Raw genomic sequence first — 23,223 nt, forward strand, 5'->3', positions numbered from 1 at the left:
TTCGGTATGAAACGTTAATGATTCAGCATAATCAGAACAATGCTTAAACAGTAATACCGTTCTTAATCCATAGTTTCATTCCAATAGCAATATTATTAAATGCGAAAATAACTTATGTTTTCCTGAATCTACCGCTGAACAACTCCGATGAAATGTGATATGGATCGTAGACAACTTCAGGACGCTGTAGAATCTTTTTTACTATTATTAACATTTTTAAATATGATATGCGCAAGTGGTATGCAGGCGACACTTGCACGATGGTCGGCGACTCGTAGTGTTTATATTTGATTCCGTGACAGTGCGAATCAAATGCTATTGTCCGCGCGGTTTATGATTTACTTGTTACCCCACCTGATACAGCTGGAGAATGTCTGTGGAGATACTATAACAAAATCGGGCGTTAAGCCCGAGAACCATATTTAAAACTGTTACTACAAGACTCGCAAATGTAAGTCTCATATAGTGCATAGTTCTAAGAGAGCTCAAGCTGCGGAAGTTACTCGAATCCAGCAAAAATGCTGTCTCATGACCTCCGGAACTTGGATGCAGTACGTCAGGCCGCGTGAAGAACTACATTATAATTATAATAGTCACAAGCCCGTCGCATTTTAAACGCTGAGCCTCACGCGTCTCTTACACGTTCCAAGTTGTTTGAACACTCCCAACGACGGCATCATTTAAAGGCTGTACAACGAACAGAGTCTTGGCTTCACATATGGAAAGTGGGAGGCTTTTGGTAAAGCCGCATTTGGTTAATATCTATTAATTGACTGTTACTCATCGATTAATCATTTTAGGGAGAACAGATGTGAAATGTAGGCATTGTAATGCGTTGAAATGGAGGTAAGAAACAGTTGCTGTTTGTACCCCTGGTGGCTGCAATCTCACTTCCAGTACCAGGTGAGCCAGAAGAACTGAAGCAAAGTCTACTTCTGTACGAATGTATGAACTGAGGTGTTTTTTTAATATAATTAGAAAATACAACGTGTGCTTTCAGATGACTTCATCTGGTGAGGATACAGAAGTCAAAATGTCAGTTTTTTTTGTCTAGTTGTACAGCTCAAGGCCAAATATACCACAGAAATGACTTTATCATTCCACCAGCTAATCATCACCAGCGAAGCAGACTGCAGGTGTAACAACACCCCAAGCTTGGAAAAAGAAACTGTTTTGAATATTCAGAGAATTTCGCAATTATGCACCTGTATAGCAGCACTACAAAGGTTTATTCATACATACACATTTATACCACTATATACCCAGATATTTATAATTCAGTTGGCATACTTCCTGGTCATCACTCATGGTGACAAAACTACTGATATGGGGGTGCAGCCACGGGTAACAGCTAATTTTCAGTAGTAAAAGTTTATATGCCAACTAGCTCTGCAGATGATGAAGAAATTGATGAAATGTATGATGAGATAAAAGAAATTATTCAGGGAGTGAAGGGAGACGAAAATTTAATAGTCATGGGTGACTGGAATTCGGTAGTAGGAAAAGGGAGAGAAGGAAACGTAGTAGGTGAATATGGATTGGGGGAGAGAAATGAAAGAGGAAGCCGCCTGGTAGAATTTTGCACAGAGCATAGCTTAATCATAGCTAACACTTGGTTCAAGAACCATCAAAGAAGGTTGTAGACATGGAAGAACCCTGGAGATACTAAAAGGTTTCAGACAGATTATATAAGGGTAAGACAGAGATTTAGGAATCAGGTTTTAAATTGTAAGACATTTCCAGGGGCAGATATGGACTCTGACCACAATCTATTGGTTATGAACTGTAGACTAAAACTGAAGGAGATGGGACCTGGATAAACTGAAAGAACCAGAGGTTGTACAGAGTTTCAGGGAGAGCATAAGAGAACAATTGACAGGAATGGGGGAAAGAAATACAGTAGAACAAGAATGGGTAGCTTTGAGGAATGAAATAGTGAAGGCAGCAGAGGATCAAGTAGGTAAAAAGACGAGGGCTAGTAGAAATCCTTGGGTAACAGAAGAGATACTGAATTTAATTGATGAAAGGAGAAAATACAAAAATTCAGTAAATGAAGCAGGCAAAAAGGAATACAAAGTCTCAAAAATGAGATCGACAGGAAGTGCAAAATGGCTAAGCAGGGATGGCTAGAGGACAAATGTAAGGATGTAGAGGCTTATCTCACTAGGGGTAAGATAGATACTGCCTACAGGAAAATTTTAGAGAGACCTTTGGAGAAAAGAGGACCACTTGTATGAATATCAAGAGCTCAGATGGAAACCCAGCTCTAAGCAAAGAAGGGAAAGCAGAAAGGTGGAAGGAGTATATAGAGGGTCTATACAGGGGCGATGTTCTTGAGGACAATATTATGGAAATGGAAGAGGATGTAGATGAAGATGCAATGGGAGATACGATACTGCGTGAAGAGTTTGACAGAGCACTGAAAGACCTGAGTCGAAACAAGGCCCCGGGAGTAGACAACATTCCATTAGAACTACTGACAGCCTTGGGAGAGCCAGGCCTAACAAAATTCTACCACCTGCTGAGCAAGATGTATGAGACAGGCGAAATACCCTCAGACTTCAAGAAGAATATAATACTTCCAATCCCAAAGAAAGCAGGTGTTGACAGATGTGAAAATTACCGAACTTTCAGTTTAATAAGTCACAGCTGCAAAATACTAACGCGAATTCTTTACAGACGAATGGAAAAACTGACCTCGGGGAAGATCAGTTTGGATTCCGTAGAAATGTTGGAACACGTGAGGCAATACTGACCCTACCACTTATCTTAGAAGAAAGATTAAGGAAAGGCAAACCTACGTTTCTAGCATTTGTAGACTTAGAGAAAGCTTTTGACAATGTTGACTGGAATACTCCTTCAAATTTTGAAGGTGGCAGGGATAAAATACAGGGAGCGAAAGGCTATTTACAATTTTTACAGAAACCAGATGGCAGTTATAAGGGTCTAGGGGCATGAAAGGGAAGCAGTGGTTGGGAAGGGAGTGAGACAGGGTTGTAGCCTCTCCCCGATGTTATTCAATCTGTATATTGAGCAAGCAGTAAAGGAAACAAAAGAAAAGTTCGGAGTAGGTATTAAAATCCATGGAGAAGAAATAAAACTTTGAGGTTTGCCGATGACATTGTAATTCTGTCAGAGACAGCAAGGGACTTGGAAGAGCAGTTGAACGGAATGGACAGTGTCTTGAAAGGAGGGTATAAGATGAACATAAACAAAAGCAAAACGAGGATAATGGAATGTAGTCGAATTAAGTCGGGTGATGGTGAGGGAATTAGATTAGGAAATGAGACACTTAAAGTAGTAAAGGAGTTTTGCTATTTGGGGAGCAAAATAACTGATGGTCGAAGTAGAGAGGATATAAAATGTAGACTGGCGATGGCAAGCAAAGCGTTTCTGAAGAAGAGAAATTTGTTAACATCGAGTATAGATTTAAGTCTCAGGAAGTCGTTTCTGAAAGTATTTGTATCGAGTGTAGCCATGTATGGAAGTGAAATATGGACGATAAATAGTTTAGACAAGAAGAGAATAGAAGCTTTCAAAATGTGGTGCCACAGAAGAATGCTGAAGAGTAGATGGTTGGATCACATAACTAATGAGGAGGTATTGAATAGGATTGGGGAGAAGAGGAGTTTGTAGCACAACTTAACTAAAAGAAGGCATCGGTTGGTAGGACATGTTCTGAGGCATAAAGGGAGCACCAATTTGGTACTGGAGGGCAGCGTGGAGGGTAAAAATAGTAGAGGGAGAGCAAGAGATGAATACAGTAAGCAGATTCAGAAGGATGTAGGCTGCAGTAGGTACTGGGAGATGAGGAAGCTTGCATAAGGTAGAGTAGCATGGAGAGCTGCATCAAACCAGTCTCAGCACTGAAGACCACAACAACAATATATATATATAATCTCTGAGAACGGGGCTCACAACCCGAACCACATGCCACTGTTAAGCACTAATGAAGGACTGGGTCCCTTACTTCGATTGCACATAATTCATTAAGGTCAATCCAACACGTTTATTTCAAATAACAGAAATAAGTTACATTTGAATCTGTCTGACATTAAACAGGAATTTCAAAAAAAGTTTCAATATCAGCTGATTTAGTGCTTGAAGCGCGAGTTAAGCCAATAACCAGATAAACTAAACAATTCTCCGTAATTCAAACGGAATAGAAAAACAAAAGTGAATCAATACACCCCACTGACGAATATCCAAAAAATCTTACAATACTACCCAAAAGAATATACTGAAGTGGGGAGCAGTCATTCACCCGACAGAACACTTCAAAATGAGTCAATAACACAGCTTCGTGCCCCAGAAAACTGCAAGACATTAAATACACTTCATTTGACGAATAACAAATACTCATTAACATTACGCCACTCCTGTTTGAACTGCAGTGTCCCAAAGAAACAGGCGCTCATTCTGAAAGAACAATTTTTTTTATATATGTTTAAATTACAGCATTAAGGAATTCCAAAAGATGTCCAATCGAAACCCCCCCCCCCTTTTCATTTGAGGCACAAATCCTTCCCCTTTCTAGGCGGAGACTGAGCCAGAAACACAGAATGCCACAAAAACACAGTTTTGCTGTGAAACCTTACAGGACACCCGGAAGCAGTAACGAACAAGGGGTCAGCACCCACAATAACACAGGCTAAAAGTCTGGCTGGGAACACATCCTACGAGAAATTGTACACACTATGCTCTCCACAAACTGTAGATATTCCGGCCGAACATCCGCTTGCGGTGGCTGCCAGAAGGACGAAGCAACCAACAGACCCACGCCGTGCTTCTCACACAGGCACCTCAATTTGTACAAAAATCTCGGCCAACACCAACTCCGGACTCCCTTCTCACTGCGAGGCTCGGCACAGTTTATACGAAATGCCTTCCAGGCAACCAGAAACCGCCGCAGTGGAGTTTCACGATTAGCAAACAGGCCCAGCGTAACAGACATCACACATGCTTATGCCCGAGCCACAACTCCGCCGGTCTCACCGGCCGCCACAAACAGACCGCCTCTCGCCGTCCCGCGCGCCCCAGCCGAAAACTCAAAGATGCTCATGCCCGGGGACGCGCCAAAGATAACAAGCCGATCGCTGATGATCGAACAGCGATCTGGCTCATATATGTATCTACAACCCCATATCAGTAGTTTTGTTACCATCAGTGATGGCCATAAAGTATGCCAACTGAATTTATAAATGTGTGTATATAGTGGTATCAATATGTGTGTATGTATGAATAAACCTTTGTAGTGCTGCTATAGAGGTACAAAACGAAGAAATTCTCTGAATATTCAAAACAGTTTTATACTTACTTACTTATCGCGAATGGACCCAGAAGGATCACGCAAAGCTTTCTGACGTCGTTTCTTCCATACTTCTTTCATTCGTTCTCCATGTTTTCTTTTTCTTTCTTCTGTCCATTTTGTTCCTGGTCTCTTTAGTGCTTCCTTCTCCGACAATACGTTCCACTTTTCCACCTTATTTCTAAAAGTTTTTCTATCTTTGACATCTTTAAGTTCAATATTTGCTTTTTGTAAATCTAATTTTACTTGGCTAATCCATGGTGTTGTTGATTTGACTTTTTCTATGTAAGTGAGAATTCTGTTGGTGAGTCGTGTGGGGGGGAAGTCTAGTGACATGTCCATAAAATTTTAATCTTCGCATTCTTATGTCTGCTGCCAGGTTTGATATAGTTTCTGTGGTTCTTCTTGATTGTATCCGGTATCCTTCTTCTGTTAATTTTGGACCTAAAATCTTTCTCATAATTTTTCGTTCTTCTTTTAGTATTTTTTCTAAATCACATTTTGTGTGGAGTGTGAGCGTTTCACTAGCATATAGTGCTGCTGGCTTAATTACTGCGCAGTAGTGTCTGATTTTTGTGTTCGAGGAGATGCATTTTTTATTGTATATTTCAGGTGTCATACCATATGCTCTCTTCATTTTCTGTTGTCTGATCTTCTGTGCAACTTTCTCTCCTCCGGTTGGCTCCAAAATTTCACCTAGGTATTTAAAATGTTTTACTCTATTTATTTTTCCATATTTTGTGTTCAAACTGTGTATATGGAATTTCGTACAGAAAAATTCTGTCTTTTGAAACGAAATTTGTAAACCTACTTTATCCGCGCATTCCTTAAGGATCTCTATTTGTTTGGTGGCGATTTCTTCATCATCTGCAAGTATGGCCAAGTCGTCCGCGAATGCTAAACAAGATATCTCCACGTTGTCTTTGGTTCTACCAAGATGGATTGGTTTCCAGTAGGATTGATTTTTTAATTCTTTTTCCCATTCCTTAATGACTTTATCCAGGACTATATTAAACAAAAGTGGAGATAGCCCGTCACCTTGACGTACTCCAGTTTTTATGAGAAAAGGTTCAGAGATTTCTCCCCTGAATTTAACTTTAGATACAGTGTCTGTCAGTGATTCTTTGATAAGCCTTAGTGTTTTGGAGTCAAGTCCAAGTTCCTCTAAAATGTTAAACAAAGATTGCCGGTCAATTGAGTCATAGGCTTTCTTAAAATCTACAAATGTACAAATTATGGGGGCATTTCTAATTGCTTTGTGTTTTAATATTGTCTTTAAATTAAATATTTGTTCTATGCATGAGCGACAGGGGCGGAAGCCTGCTTGATAATCACCAATTTGGCATTCCAGCTGCTCTTGTGTTCTTTTCAGCAGGCATGTTGAGAGAATTTTGTAGGTGACTTGTAAAAGTGAGATTCCCCTGTAGTTATTGACATTTGTTCTGTCTCCTTTTTTATGTAACGGGTGAATAAGGGCACATTTCCACTCCTCTGGTAATTTTTCTGTTTCCCATATTTTTGTGAGCTCTTGCAACGTCTTTGGTCCTAGGTTTTTTAATAGCTCTGCAACAATGCCATCTTCGCCAGATGTTATATATACATATATATATACACTAGCTTTATGCCCGCAGCTTTTCGCACGCATTTCAGTGGTATCAGAAGTGAAACTCACCCTGTGCTTTCATCTGAGTCCTGAGGAAACTTTTCAGCTGTGTCCGGCCAATTGTATACCTCCTTGGATGCAACCCGATGCAACCCGCACAACACACTGGCCCACAGGACAGCGAACACTTGTGTGCGTTACCACAGCCTTTTCCACACCCTATTTCTATCCAGATATGTGTATATATCTACAATATACACACCGAAGAGCCAAAGAAACTAGTACACCCCCCCCCTCCCAGCACACAGAAGAGCCGCAACACGACATGGCATGGACTCGACTAACGTCCGAAGTATTGTTGGAGGGAACAGACATCATGAACCCTGCAGGGCGGTCCATAAATCCGTAAGAGTATGAGGAGGTGGAGATCCCTTCTGAACAGCAAATGGCTCTGAGCGCTAAGGGACTTAACATCTGAGGTCATCAGTCCCTAGAACTTAGAACTACTTAAACCTAACTAAGCTAACGACATCACTCACATCCACGCCCGGGGCAAGATTCGAACCTGCGAGCGTAGCGGTCGCACGTTTCCAGACTGTAGCGCCTAGAACCGCTCGGCCACCACGGCCGGCTCTTCTGAACAGCACATTGCAAGGCATCCCAGATATGCTCGATGATGTTTATGTCGTGGGAGTTTCGCGGCCAGCGGTATTGTTTAAACTCAGAGCTATGTTCCTGGAGGCACTCTGTACCAATTCTGGACCTATCGGGTGTCGCACTGTCCTGCTGGAATTGCTCCAGTCCATCGGAATATACAATGGACAAGAACGAATTCAGGTGATCAGACAGGATGCTTACGTACGTGTCACCTGTAAGAGTCGTATCTAGACAAATCAGGGGTCTCGTGGCACTTCAACTGCACACGCCCCACAGCATTACAGCCTCCACTAACTTGAACAATCCCCTGTTGACATACAGGGTCCATGGATCCATAAGGTTGTCTCCATGCCCATAACATCTATCCGCACGATATAATTTGAAAAGACACACGTCCGACGAGGCACCATGTTTCCAGTCATCAACAGTCCAATGCCGATGTTGACGGGCGCAGGCGAGACGTAAAACTTTGTGTTATGTGGTCATCGAGGGTACACGAGTGGGCCTTCGGCTCCGAAAGCCCATATCGATGATGTTTCGTTGAATGGTTCGCACACTGACACTTGTCGATGGCCCAGCATTGAAATTTGCAGCAATTTGCAAAAGGTTGCACTTCCGTCTCGTTGAATGATTCTCTTCAGTCGTCGTTCGTCCCGCTCTTGCAGGATCCTTTTCCGACTGCAGCGATGTCGGAGATGAGATGTTATACCGAATCCTGATATTCACGGTACACTCGTGACACGGTCGTACCGAAAATCCCCACTTCATCGCCAACTTGGAGATGGTGTGTCCCAATGCTCGTGCGTAGACTGTACCACCACGTCCAAACTCACTGAAATCGCGGTAACCTGCCAGTAGTAACCGATCTACCAATTACGCCAGACACTTGTTCTCTTATATAGACGTTGCCGAAAGCAGCACCGTATTCTGCCTGTTTAAATATCTTTTTATTTGAATACGCATGCTTATACCAATTTCTTTCGCGCTTTAGTGTATATATTATTGGTTTTCCCTGTTGACGACCATTAGGATTAATGTATGTCTTCTATTTCTGTTTTCTTTCTTTCCAGTAGTTTTTCATTCCTTAGCTACATTGACCATTGTGTCTCATGTCCCTTCTAACAGCCGTGTACCACAAGTCTCTAGAGGAACGGAAGGTTCCAAACGATTGGAAAAGAGCACAGGTAGTCCCAGTCTTCAAGAAGGGTCGTCAAGCAGATGCGCAAAACTATAGACCTATATCTCTGACGTCGATCTGTTGTAGAATTTTAGAACATGTTTTTTGCTCGCGTATCATGTCGTTTTTGGAAACCCGGAATCTACTTCGTAGGAATCAACATGGATTCCTGAAACAGCGATCGTGTGAGACCCATCTCGCTTTATTTGTCATGAGACCCAGAAAATATTAGATACAGGCTCCCAGGTAGATGCTATTTTCCTTGACTTCCGGAAGGCGTTTGATACAGTTCCGCACTTCAAAAATGGTTCAAATGGCTCTGAGCACTATGGGACTCAACTGCTGTGGTCATAAGTCCCCTAGAACTTAGAACTACTTAAACCTAAGTAAGCTAAGGACATCACACACATCCATGCCCGAGGCAGGATTCGAACCTGCGACCGTAGCAGTCGCACGGTTCCGGACTGCGCGCCTAGAACCGCGAGACCACCGCGGCCGCCAGTTCCGCACTGTCGCCTGATAAAGTAAGAGCGTACGGAATATCAGACCAGCTGTGTGGCTGGATTGAAGAGTTTTTAGCAGACAGAACACAGCATGTTGTTCTCAATGGAGAGACGCCTACAGACGTTAAAGTAACCTCTGGCGTGCCACAGGGGAGTGTTATGGGACCATTGCTTTTCACAATACATATATAAATGACCTAGTAGATAGTGTCGGAAGTTCCATGCGGCTTTTCGCGGATGATTCTGTAGTATACAAAGAAGTTGCAGCATTAGAAAATTGCAGCCAAATGCAGGAAGATCTGCAGCGGATAGGCACTTGGTGCAGGGAGTGGCAACTGACCCTTAACATAGACAAATGTAATGTATTGCGAATACATAGAAAGAAGGATCCTTTATTGTATGATTAATCGATAGCGGAACAAACGCTGGTAGCAGTTACTTCTGTAAAATATATGGGAGTATTCGTGCGGAACGATTTGAAGTGGAATGATCATATAAAATTAATTGTTGGTAAGGCGGGTACACGTGCACTGCTTGTCCCGTACATGAATGTTACTTTCTGCCCCATTCGGATAATTCCTTGGCGGTGAGTCCTTTCTTTTCTGTCTTAGAGTGTAAATCAAGATACTTTCATTTCTGAGGGTGTGCTTCCAAGAAGGAAGACGCACCATGTCTCGTTAGCACCTCCTCCGACGAATCGACTACCCATTCCTACATATCATTCCAAAACCGCCAAGCTTGATTACCCAGCGAATCTACGCGGAACTTCCTCTCCTCGGCCGCGACCTGCGGAAGCGAACACAGACAGGAAAGGCGGGCTCTGCGGATAGAAACGTTTATCTGCGGTATCCGCAACAGCACTCGCAACCAGCCTTATGTAACGCTTTCGAGCTCTATAAAATGTACCGAAATTGGTCCCATTGTCACAGGTAGACAATCGCCGTAGACCGCTGCTTCTTCTCCAGTCGCCGTCATGTCGCCGCTGGTAGTCTACGTCGTCGCCGTCACTGCTGCCTGCTTAGTAGCTCAGACTGACGCCGGGGGCACGGCTGACTGCAGCGATTCATACGGGTAAGTCACGACAGTGGATACGGATCTGTTTCACATTTTATTCTCTAGATTATCGCACAGATGACAAAATGGTAGATATCGAAATAGATGACAGAGGGATAGGAAAACAATTAAAACCGCTCAAAAGAGGAAAGGCCGCTGGACCTGATGGGATACCAGTTCGATTTTACACAGAGTGCCCCCCTTCTTGCAGCGGTGTACCGTAGGTCTCTAGAAGAGCGTAGTGTCCCAAAGGATTGGAAAAGAGCACAGACATCCCCGTTTTTAAGAAGGGACGTCAAACAGATGTGCAGAACTGTAGACCTATATCTCTAACGTCGATCAGTTGTAGAATTTTGGAACACATATTATTTTAGAGTATAATGCCTTTTCTGGAGACTAGGAATCTGCTCTGTAGGAATCAGCATGGGTTTCGAAAAAGACGATCGTGTGAAACCCAGCGCGCGCTATTCGTCCACGAGACTCAGAGGGCCATAGACACGGGTTCCCAGGTAGATGCCGTGTTTCTTGACTTCCGCAAAGCGTTTGATACTGTTCCCCACAGTCGCTTAACGTACAAAGTAAGAGCATACGGATTATCAGACCAATTGTGTGATTGGATTGAAGAGTTCCTAGATAACAGAACGCAGCATGTCATTCTCAATGGAGAGAAGTCTTCCAAAGTAAGAGTGATTTCAGGTGTGCCGCAAGGTAGTGTCGTAGGACCGTTTCTGTTCATAATATATATAAATGACCTTGTGGATAACATCGGAAGTTCACTGAGGCTTTTCGCGGATGATACTGTAATATATCGAAAGTTTGTAACAGTGGAAAATTGTACTGAAATGCAGGAAGATCTGCAACGAATTGACGCATGGTGCAGGGAATGGCAATTGAATCTCAATGTACACAAGTGTAATGTGTTGCTAATACATAGAAAGAAAGATCCTTTATCATTTAGCTACAATATAGCAGTTAATTCCATAAATTATCTGGGAGTAGGCATTATGAGTGATTTAAAATGGAACGATCATATAAAGGTGATCGTCGGTAAAGTAGATTGGTTCAAATGGCTCTGAGCACTATGGGACTCAACTGCTGTGGTCATAAGTCCCCTAAAACTTAGAACTACTTAAACCTAACTAACCTAAGGACAGCACACAACACCCAGCCATCACGAGGCAGAGAAAATCCCTGACCCCGCCGGGAATCGAACCCGGGAACCCGGGCGCGGGAAGCGAGAACGCTACCGCACGACTACGAGATGCGGGCTCGGTAAAGTAGATGCCAGACTGAGATTCATTGGAAGAATCCTAAGGAAATGCAGTCCGGAAACAAAGGAAGTAGGTTACAGTACGCTTGTTCGCCCACTGCTTGAATACTGCTCAGCAGTGTTGGATCCGTACCAGATAGGGTTGATAGAAGAGATACAGAAGATCCAACGGAGAGCAGCGCGCTTCGTTACAGGATCATTTAATAATCGCGAAAGCATTGCGGAGATGATAGATAAACTCCATTGGAAGACTCTGCAGGAGAGACGCTCAGTAGCTCGGTACGGGCTTTTGTTGAAGTATCGAGAACATACCTTCACCGAGGAGTCAAGCAGTATATTGCTCCCTCCTACGTATGTCTCGCGAAGAGACCATGAGGATAAAATCAATTAGAGCCCACACAGAGTCATACCGACAATCTTTCTTTCCAGGAACAATACGAGACTGGAATAGAAGGGGGAACCGATAGAGGTACTCAAGGTATCCTCCGCCACACACCGTCAGGTGGCTTGCGGAGTATGGATGTAGGTTTAGATGTTATTAATCATCTCATCTGCGCTGAGGTGACTAGTCATGGGATACATATATGCAAATATAGAGATGGCGGTGGTGGTGACGCGAACACAAGGTGTAAAAGGGCAGAGCATTGGCGCGGCCGTCATTTGGACTGACGTGATTCGTGTGAAAAGGTTTCCGACGTGACTATCGCCGCACGACGAGAATTAACAGGCTTTGAACTCGAAATGGTAGTCCAAGCTACCTGCATGGATCATTCCACTTTCGAAATCGTCAGAGAATTCAAGAGTTTGCCGAAAATGTCAAATTACAGGCATCGTCTCTCGCCACAGACAACACAGTGGCCTTCACTTAACGACCGACAACACTGACGTTTGCTATAGGTGTCAGTGCTAACAGACGAGCAGCAGCACGCGAAATAACCGCACAAATCAAGATGAGGTTAACGACGAACGTATGCGCTAGGACACTGCTGCGGGATTTGGCGTTAATGGGCCGTGGCAGTAGACGACCAGCGCGCGTGCTTTTGCTAACAGCTCCAACATCTTCTTCAGCGCCTCTGCTGGGCTCGCGATCACATCGCTTGGACCCTAGATGACTGAAAGCCGTAGTCAGTTGTCCCGATTTCAATTGTTAAGAGATAGGGTTCGAGTGTGTGGCAGAACAACAAAGCCGTTGACCTAAGTTGTCAACAAGACACTGTGGAACCTGGTGATGGCTCATAATGGTACGGGCTGTGAATCCATGGACTGAACTGGGTCTTCTGGTCCAACTGAAACGGCCATTGACTGCAAACGTTATGTTTGGCTATTTGGAGACCATTTGTAGCCATTCGTGGACTTCATGTTCCCGAGACAATTCGACATGTCATAGGGCCTAAATTGTTAGTGAATGGTTTGAAGAATATACAGGACAATTCGAGCAATTATCTGGCCACTCAGATCGATCGATATGAATCTAATCGAACATTTATGGGACATGGCTGTGGTGACAGGGCTTGGGTAGCTCAGATTGTGGAGCACTTGCCCGCGAAAGGCAAAGATCCCGAGTTCCAGTCTCGATCCGGCTCACATCTTCAATCTGCTGGGAAATTTCATATCAGCGCACACTCCGCTTCAGAGCGAAACTCTCATTCTGGAAACATCCCCCAGGCCGTGGCTAAGGCATGTCTCCGCAGTATCCTTTCTTTCAGGAGAGCTAGTTCTGCAAGGTTCGCAGGAGAGTTCCTGTAAAGTTTGGAAGGTAGGAGACGAGGTACTGGCAGAAGTAAAGCTCTGAGTACCGGGCGTGAGTCGTGCTTGTGTAGCTCAGTTGGTAGAGCACTTGCTCGCGAAAGGCAAAGGTCCCGTGTTCGAGTCTCGGTCCAGCACACAGTTTTAATCTGCCAGGAAGTTTCATTTGTGGGACCTAATCGAGAGGTCAGTTCGTGCCCTGTCAACACGTTCCTAGTTGTGGATGGCTAAATATGCAGCATAGCTCAGTATTTTTGCAGGGAACTTCCAACAACTTGCTGAGTCCATGGCTGCTGCACTATGCCGGGAAAAACGATTTCCGAGAGGATATTAGGAAGTATCCCGTAACTTTTGTCGCCTCAGTGTATGGTCGACAGTATCAGAGTCCCTAGAAAGGTATAAGTTAGATGTACTCGCATGATGAGGCTAAAATCTCCAGTATTTGCCGTCAACTTACATTGCGCGGAAAGACCACAAAGATAAGAGAGATTAGGGCTCGTACAGAGGCATACAGGCAGTCATTCTTCCCTCGTTCTGTTTGGGAGTGGAACAGGGAGAGAAGACGCTAGTTGTGGTACGAGGTACCCTCGGCCACGTACCGTATGGTGGATTGCGGAGTATGTATGGAGATGTAGATGTAGACCCTTACGTTAAGTTGTACATGGAGTACAGCAGCAGCATCGAGGCGTGACTCTGACTGTGTTCTCTACTTGTCCACCACAGGCAGCTGAGGCAGCCGCCGCCAACGAAGGACCTGCTCAAGTGGAAGAAGCCCTGGTGCCCCCCTGGTTGTCCACAAGGAGGGTGCGTTAGCTACAACACGTGCAACTGCGGCCGCGGTTACAAGTGAGTACCATTCGGACACTACTGCTACTACATACTACACGACTTAAAATAATGTTTTCCGTCTCAATAATTACCTACTTATTTAGCCACTAGCTGTACCCAGCCACGCTTTGGTGTGACTCGGGCTGCACAAATGGAAAAGAAACAAGAGGAAACACATGTTTGAGTAATCATAGCATGTAAGCTTTCACGGCCGGCGTTATGTTATTCTAAAGGTAAAACTAAAGAAAATAGTTCATATAAACATAGGTCCGCAAATGTTTAGTTACGTAGTTAAGGCTACTAAAAGACTTTGCCTGGAATTTAGCAACTTCGTGAATATGAAGTCATCACAAAACTGTAGCAGGTTAAAGTAAAGCACGATTTCCATTTATTTTGTTGTCGTTGTTGTTGTGGTTATTGGTCTACGTTAAACAGCATTGATAATATCCTCGTCATCGTCTTCATGTATCGAGTGCTCGTACTGATTATGAACGCTAGGTAGAGAACCTGTCTCCCGAAAGATTCGAAATAATCAACTAATGGTTCGTCCATTCGAAATCATCCGAGTTCGATAACGTACGCGATATTGGTTAACTACAGCCCTAGCACTACCATCACATTTACCGCAAATACACACCCTATCGGCGTATTCCCCTATTTCCTAAATAATCTGCAAACCACGACTGTTACTACGTGGTATTACTTAAATGCACTGTTGCTATTCTGTTCTTTCACTGAATACAGAAAACTAACTCGTTTCAAGGTTAGGAAACAACAGAAACAAGTCACTAGCGGTTGCCAACAGTGACATAGACGTTTCTATATTGTTAATGGAAAGTAAACAAACTTACTCGTATAATAATGTTTGCTTCTCTGGATGTTCTGCAAACTATTGCAGATACACTTCTGGTACATATTTTATTAGATTCACCAGACCAATAGCAACAAAATAAAAAGGAAATCGTGCTTTACTTTAACCTCGTATAGTTTTGCGATGGCTTCCTACTAGCGAAGTTGCTAAATTTCAGGCAAAATCTTTTGTTAGCCGTAATTCCGTAACTATTGCATATTTGCATATCTTCATGAACCACCCTGTATATATAGTCTAAATATGTCTAAACGTTTGTTACAATAACGTGTAAAAATTTGAGGGAAATCGGATAGGTACATTTTGAGGTTTTTGGTAACAATGTTTTGCCTCTATATACCACATGTATACAGATAGATATTATTTGCACGTTTATTAAAGAATTAGGAACCTAAAAACACGTCCGTACGAGAATTCAACTTCGCATCAATTTTCAAAGCAATCGGCGAAGAGCTTTCGGAAATTAACGATTTTGAACAAACCGACATTCACATTTTTTGACATTCCTACCAGATGCCGTTCCAGTAGATATATAAAAACACTAGAGTATTTGAATGCAATGCTGTGTGAGAATTTCAAAGCAATCCATAAAGAACTTTTGGAGATTAGAGACTCTGAAGAAACAAACATCTATGACTGTACTTGTATAAAAACTTTTACATGTACAAAAACTTTTACGTGTACAAAAACTTTTACGTGTACAAAAACTTTTACGTGTACAAAAACTTTTACGTGTACATAAACTTTTATGTGTACATAAACTTTTACGTGTACATAAACTTTTACGTGTACATAAACTTTTACATGTACATAAACTTACACATGTACAAAACATATACTTATATATAAAAATTGTAAATGTTTCTAATCCCAAATCTCTGAAAGATTCCGAATGAATGCTTTGAAAGTTTGACACAGCGTTGCATTGGAATATGCATCTGTTTTTGTTGTTGCTGTGGTCTTCAGTCCAGAAACTGGTTTGATGCAGCTCTCCATGCTACCTGTTTAGTATATCTATTTTTAATATAAGTAATACATAATTTTTTTATAAATTTCATGATAGGGAATTTTTGTTAGAAACAAAACTAGAAACACACCTGTATTAAGATGCAAAGTACTGTGAAAATTTCAAAGCAGTTGGTCAAAAATGTTCGGAGATGCACGATTTTGAATAAACGAACATTTACACTTTAGTTTATACAAATCGGGTGATGCTGTGGGAATTACATAAGGAAACGAGACACTGATAGTAGTAGATTAAGTTTTGCCATTTCGGCAGTAAAATAGCTGATAATGACCGAAGAGAGAGGATATCAATTGTAGATAGAGAATGGCAAGGAAAGTGTTTCTGCAGGAGGAGAAATTTGTTAACATCGAATATAAATTGAAGTGTTGCTGAAGGTATTTGTCTGGAGTGTAGCCATTTACGGAAGTGAAACATCAAGGATAAACAGTTTAGCCAAAAAAGAGAATAGAAACTTTGGAAATGTCGTGCTGCAGAACAGTGTTGAAGATTAGATGGGTCGATCAGGACACTAATGAGGTGGTACTGAATTGATTTGGGGAGGGGGGGGGGGGAAGAAATTTGTGGCACTACCTGACCAAAAGAAGGGATCGGTTAGTACAACACATTCTGAGGCATCAAGGGATCACCAGTTTAGTATTTGAGGGAACGATGGGAGGTAAACATCGCATATGGAGACCAAGAGATGATTACAATAAGCAAATTCAGAGGGATGTAGGTTGCAGGAGTTATTCGGAAATGAAGAGGCTTGCCCAGTATAGAGTAGCATGAAGAGCTGTATCAAACCAGTCTTCAGACTGAAGACCAAAACAACAAAAATATGCCCATACGATTCTTTTACACGCGGACGTGCTTGAAAACTACTCCAAAGTGAAATCAAGTGTACCATCAATGCCGTCAACAACATCCATAATGCCAGGGTCTGAAGTTATTTTCATAAAACTGTCCAGCATACCCTGGAATGAGATGCATTATCTATTTTATGTCCTGAAATTTTTGGCAGTGATATTGATTTAACTATATATGAAGATAGTAACTGTTTTCGAAAGAACAGATACCATTGATGACCGTGCAGCTTCTCTTAGAAATAATGATAATTAATTGAAACCTTCAGCTGCCGACAGGTGGTGTTGATATATCTCGATGGGGACAGCCTAAAATGTCTGTTCCGACCGGTAACTCGAACCCGGGATCTCCCGCTTACATGTCTGACGCTCTATCAATATGAGCCACCGAGGACGCAGACGAATAACGCGACTGCAGGGACTTATCCTTTGCACGCTTCCCGTGAGACCCACATTCTCAACTGTCCACAATCTACATTCGTAATGTTCCTAACAGATATTTGCCCATCCACGCATTACTCGCGCCAAGTGGGTGACGATACCCGTAAGAATTCGGGCAATCTGTGCGCATTCGCACAGACGAAGGCCAATTGCCGGGTAGCCTTTAACTATATATGAAGATAGTAACTGCTTTCGAAAGAACACACCTAGTTGGCGCGAGTAATGAGTGGATGGGCAAATATCTGTTAGGAAGATTACGAATGTAGATTGTGGACAGTTGAGAATGTGGGTCTCACGGGAAGCGTGCAAAGGATAAGTCCCTGCAGTCGCGCTATTCATCTGTGTCCTCGGTGGCTCAGATGGATAGAGCGTCTGCCATGTAAGCATGAGATCCCGGGTCCGAGTCCCGGTCGGGACAGACATTTTCAGCATCGAGGTATATCAACTACACCTGTCGCCAGCTGAAGGTTTCAATTAATTATCATTATTTTGATTTAATATTTGAACATAAAGGTATCAAGAATACTGTTAGGCCTGGCGAAGATTCTGGGCGGCCTGCAGACTTTCGCTGGATATTTACTTCATCGAAATTCTAGTTGAAGTTCTTGTTCCTAAATACTGAATAAGGTTTCCCCTTGCTTGCTTTTATTTAACGAAGTTCCAGCCAATTACCTTTGCTATTGAGTATGTCATGCTTTCTGTTCACTATGTTCTTTCTGTAACGGCAATGTACTCCAAATTTTTCTATGGATTTGAAGAGGATGTTTTTCATTCTGGCTTGTTGGATGACAGTGATGTGTTTAATGACACAGGCCTATATTCTACAATATTTTGTGGCTTACAGATGTTAATATAAGTTAATGATTAATGTTATATAATTATTATATGCTTAAAGTGCAACATTGTTATACTAACCTCAAAATGACTGCTTTCAGTATTTTCTGCCCCACACACACACAAATACCAAGGACGTTCCTCTGGATAACATCTCTGACAACAGCATGCCTTTTTAAACAATAACATACAAGAAAATGCAGTCTTCGTAATTGCCACTTACGTACTTATGTTTCAGCTGGAGTACGAAAACAAGCAGAATATGTGACATTCTTACATGGATTTGGTTAGATACTGCAAATCATTGCCACACGGGTACAGCAGCTGGTAGTTGGTTCAGACCTCTCTAGACAACAGTACGTTATGGAATAGAATGGTTCAAATGACTCTGAGCACTATGCGACTTAACTTCTGAGGTCATCAGTCGCCTAGAACTTAGAACTAATTAAACCTAATTAACCTAAGGACATCACACACATCCATGCCCGAGGCAGGATTCGAACCTGCGACCGCAGCGGTCGCTTGGCTCCAGACTGCAGCGCCTAGAACCGCACGGTCACTCCGGCCGGCTATGGAATAGAGTTGATTCTATTGTGCAAGACGTATAGTCAGTTCCACAAGAACGTGTAGCCATAATTTCAAATGTAACGTCCGCAGAGACATGTCTACTAGTGGTCAAGAATCTGTACTCCATGCGCTTTTGCACAGCGTATAGATAAACAATGGTGTGAGAGATGAATGCTTCGTTTCGACGGTTGCAGTTATGGCTACTCGCACTTGCTTACAGCCAATTGAAATGCCGAAAACATGTGCAATATTTATCAAAAATGCCTTCTGAGGTCCGTTAAGAAGCTATTTGGTCCGAACGAGGCAAACTATGTGCTTCAAGAGGATAATGATCCTAAACATAGCAGCCATCTCTGTACATCGTGGAAACAAGACATGGGGTCAAGACATTCTGGAAACATCCCCCAGGTTGTGGCTAAGCCATGTCTCCGCAGTATTCTTTCTTTCAGGAGTGCTAGTTCTGCTAGGTTCGCAGGAGAGCTTCTGTAAAATTTGGAAGGTAGGAGACGAGACACTGGCAGAAGTGAAGCTGTGAGGACCGGGCGTGAGTCGTGCTTGGGTTGCTCAGTTGGTAGAGCACTTGCCCGCGAAAGGCAAACGTCCAGAGTTCGAGTCTCGGTCGGGCACACAGTTTTAATCTGCCAGGAAGTTTCATATCAGCGCACACTCCGCTGCAGAGTGAAAATCTCATTCTGAAGACATGGGGTGTCCACGACGGATTGGCCTTCAATGTCTCCTGATGCAAATCCATCGAAAATGTTTGGTCGTATATTAAAAAGCAGCGTAAGAGAGAGCCAATATTTATTTTGAGGCAGCAGTCATATGAAGTCAGGGCGATATGGAGATCGGAATCGCGAGAATACGCAATTTCGTGAAAAGCATGTCAAAACGGTGCCAAACTGTAATACATAACGGCAGCGATTCGATTAACTGTTAGAGATTGTACAATTGGTAATAGCATGTATTTTCATGTAAGCTTATATTTATAAACGGAGGAGCCAAAGAAACGGGTACATCTCCCTAATAACGTGGAGAGCCCCCGCAAGCACGCAGAAGAACCGCAGCACGACGTGGCATGAACTCGACTAACTTGTCTGAAGTAGTGCTGGAGGAATTGACACCATGCATCCTGCAAGGCTCTCCATAAATCCGTAAGAGTACGAGGGGGTGGAGATCTCTTCTAAACAGCACGTTGCAAGGCATTCCAGATATGCTCAATAATGTTCATGTCTGGGAAGGTTGGTGGCCAGCGGAAGTGTTTAAACTCAGAAGAGTGTGTCTGGAGCCATTCCGTAGCAATTCTGGACGTGTGGGGTGTCCCGTTGTCCTGGTAAAATTGCCTAAGTCCGTCGAATGCAGAATGGACACGAATGGATGCAGGTGATCAGACAGGATGCTTGCGTATGTGTCACCTGCCAGAGTCGTATCTAGACGTATCAGGGGTCCCATATGACTCCAACTGCACACGCCTCACACCGTTACAGAGCCTCCACCAGCTTGAAAAGTTCCCTGCTGACATACAGGGTCATTGGGTTCATGAGGTTGTCACCATACCCCTGCACAAGACTCGTCCAACCAGGCAACATGTTTCCAATCAACAGCCCGATGTCGGCGTTGAAAGGCCCAGGCGAGGCGTAAAGCTTTGTGTCGTGCAGTCATCAAGAATAGACGAGTGGGCCTTCGGCTCCGAAAGCCCATATCGATGATGTTTCACTGAATGATTCACACGCTGATACTTGTTGATGGCCCAGCATTGATATTGGCAGCAACTTGCGGAAGGGTTGCCCTTCAGTCGTCGTTGGTCCCGTTCTCGCAGGATGTTTCCCGGCCACAGGAATGTCGGAGATTTGATGTTTTACCGGATTCCTGATATTCACGGTATACTCGTGAAATGGAAAATCCCCAGTTTGTCGCTGCCTCGAAGATGCTGTGTCCCATCGCTCGTGCCCCGACTATAGCACCACGCTCAAACTCACTTAAATCTTGATAACCTGTAGCAGCAGTAACCGATCTAACAACTGCGCTAGACACTTGTTTATATAGGAGTTGCCGACCACAGCACAGCATTCTGCCTGTTTACATATCTCTGTATTTGAATACGCATGCCTATACAAGTTTCGTTGGCCTTCAGTGTAATATTGTTTTTTTTTTTTTCATACAGATAACGGCGTACACTTTCTTGTGGAACTGACTGTAGTCCACATATTCCATCACAGTCTGCAGCAGAGAACCAGAAATCTGAAAAATGGTCGTTGGTTCCCAACTGCATAACTACGTCCAGTTTTTGCTTTTATTCTCATTCATGGAAACCTGTGCATAAGACTGCGATATGCTGAGAACGTGTGTCCATCTCTTTAGTACGTGTACCCACTGTTTCCTTTTTGCAGGGACGAGAGGACGTACATTGAAGTGAGGTCCAAGGCCCCCATCCGCTGCAGGCCGGTGTGCAGCAACGGCTGCATCAACGCGGACTGCGTGGCTCCTGAGATGTGCCGCTGCCGGCCGGGGTATGGCATGAAGATGGGCATCACCAATAAGTGCTTCTGGGGTGTGATGGGCGGCGGGGACTAAACGGGGAATGTGAACCAATTCACCACTGGCTTCTCGCCTTACAGCACCTGACGATAAAGTCGGTGAAAACAACAGAGTACAAGGGTCTGACATGTGTGCTTATGTGCTTCATTTCAGAACTATAGCTCAAATCACCGTTAAACACAAAGGCTTTACAGCGTGACAAAACAAAACCTCTGAAATTCAGTGTAAATGAATAATTAAAGTTTACTGACTACTCAAATTGTTTTTGTTTATTCAGTAGCCCTTTACCCACAGCCTCACCAGCCCACACGTCTCCCCCTCCCTCCTCCCTCTCCCACCATCTCCTCATCCCCCTCACACTGTAGATGTCCTCTCTGTCCACCTCTGTAGCACCCTCATCCCAACGGCAACTAGCTGGTTCTTATCCACACGGCACTTCTTCCCCGGCAATAAGGGTTGTTTGTGCCAAGTTTGGTCGAAACCGATCGAGAGGTTTAGGACCTGTGGAACATGCATGACGGTGAGCTGAGGTGGCCCCGGCTTAAGTGTTGGTTTAAACTTCGACTGTTACTCTGCATATGGTTTCCCGCGGTTATTGCGGTTATGCCGTGGTTCTTCATCTTCCTACGTGTGGCAGCAGCGGTGTGTATCGATATTCGCACCTGGTGCTTATAGTTCCCGGCTAGCCGGTGTGCGGCAGTCGGTCGGTTGGTGTGGATCAGCCAGGAAATGTCCGCATGGCACAGTGGGCCGGGTCTACCTGCGGGCTCTACGCAGTGTCGGAGTGTGTGGGAGCTGTTCAGATTGCTACAACATTCCTGGCTTACCGACCCAGGACATCAAAGTTGAGTGGTGATTTAATTACCGAAGCCAGTCTGTTCACATTGTGCCGTTGGTGTTCATGATTGGCTGTTGGGGGTATTCCCGCGTGCAACAGCGAGTGTTCGAGATGGCGAAAGTTTGGCCACCATCCGCTGGGGTTTAACTGTACTTTGGTTATTTGAAGTCCAAGTGCACCAGCTGAATTTTCTGCCTTGTGGCCGTTAGTGTTCTGGTTACCTGCCCTGGCCACTAACGTAATTTCAGGCAGCGTCCTTTCCTCGCCGCGTTGTCGCTGCCCAACACGAGTGTGTAGTTTTGACGGCTTACGCATACTTGGTTGTGGGCGGCTACGCCTTTTACGCTTTGGCTTTGGAGTTCCTTGTGTACTAGTTGGGTGCAAATCAAGTCGTCTTGTCGGTGGGTCCGTTGAGTGTCTCTTAGTTGGGTTGCAGGTGAATTGGATATACACTCCTGGAAATGGAAAAAAGAACACATTGACACCGGTGTGTCAGACCCACCATACTTGCTCCGGACACTGCGAGAGGGCTGTACAAGCAATGATCACACGCACGGCACAGCGGACACACCAGGAACCGCGGTGTTGGCCGTCGAATGGCGCTAGCTGCGCAGCATTTGTGCACCGCCGCCGTCAGTGTCAGCCAGTTTGCCGTGGCATACGGAGCTCCATCGCAGTCTTTAACACTGGTAGCATGCCGCGACAGCGTGGACGTGAACCGTATGTGCAGTTGACGGACTTTGAGCGAGGGCGTATAGTGGGCATGCGGGAGGCCGGGTGGACGTACCGCCGAATTGCTCAACACGTGGGGCGTGAGGTCTCCACAGTACATCGATGTTGTCGCCAGTGGTCGGCGGAAGGTGCACGTGCCCGTCGACCTGGGACCGGACCGCAGCGACGCACGGATGCACGCCAAGACCGTAGGATCCTACGCAGTGCCGTAGGGGACCGCACCGCCACTTCCCAGCAAATTAGGGACACTGTTGCTCCTGGGGTATCGGCGAGGACCATTCGCAACCGTCTCCATGAAGCTGGGCTACGGTCCCGCACACCGTTAGGCCGTCTTCCGCTCACGCCCCAACATCGTGCAGCCCGCCTCCAGTGGTGTCGCTACAGGCGTGAATGG

At 44.2% G+C, this 23,223-nt stretch overlaps 1 protein-coding gene across 3 annotated transcripts in view; it reads left to right on the plus strand.

Moving 5' to 3' along the window:
- The window catches only part of LOC126215279 (epidermal growth factor-like protein), a 46,877-nt gene extending 25,359 nt beyond the window's left edge, over window positions 1–21,518 (plus strand). The window contains exons 1-3 of one of the 3 annotated variants that reach the window (XM_049941967.1): window positions 10,163–10,319; window positions 14,041–14,163; window positions 21,112–21,518. In XM_049941967.1, the coding sequence (XP_049797924.1) occupies window positions 10,222–10,319; window positions 14,041–14,163; window positions 21,112–21,295 (405 nt within the window). In that variant the 5' untranslated portion in view covers window positions 10,163–10,221 and the 3' untranslated portion in view covers window positions 21,296–21,518. Of the gene's footprint in view, window positions 1–10,162; window positions 10,320–14,040; window positions 14,164–21,111 lie in introns of those variants that run through there. The other 2 variants (XM_049941968.1, XM_049941969.1) reach the window with 2 other exon arrangements.
- Window positions 21,519–23,223: the final 1,705 nt, after the last annotated feature.

Source organism: Schistocerca nitens, chromosome 12, assembly GCF_023898315.1.
Source record: "Schistocerca nitens isolate TAMUIC-IGC-003100 chromosome 12, iqSchNite1.1, whole genome shotgun sequence".
NCBI lineage: Eukaryota > Metazoa > Arthropoda > Insecta > Orthoptera > Acrididae > Schistocerca > Schistocerca nitens.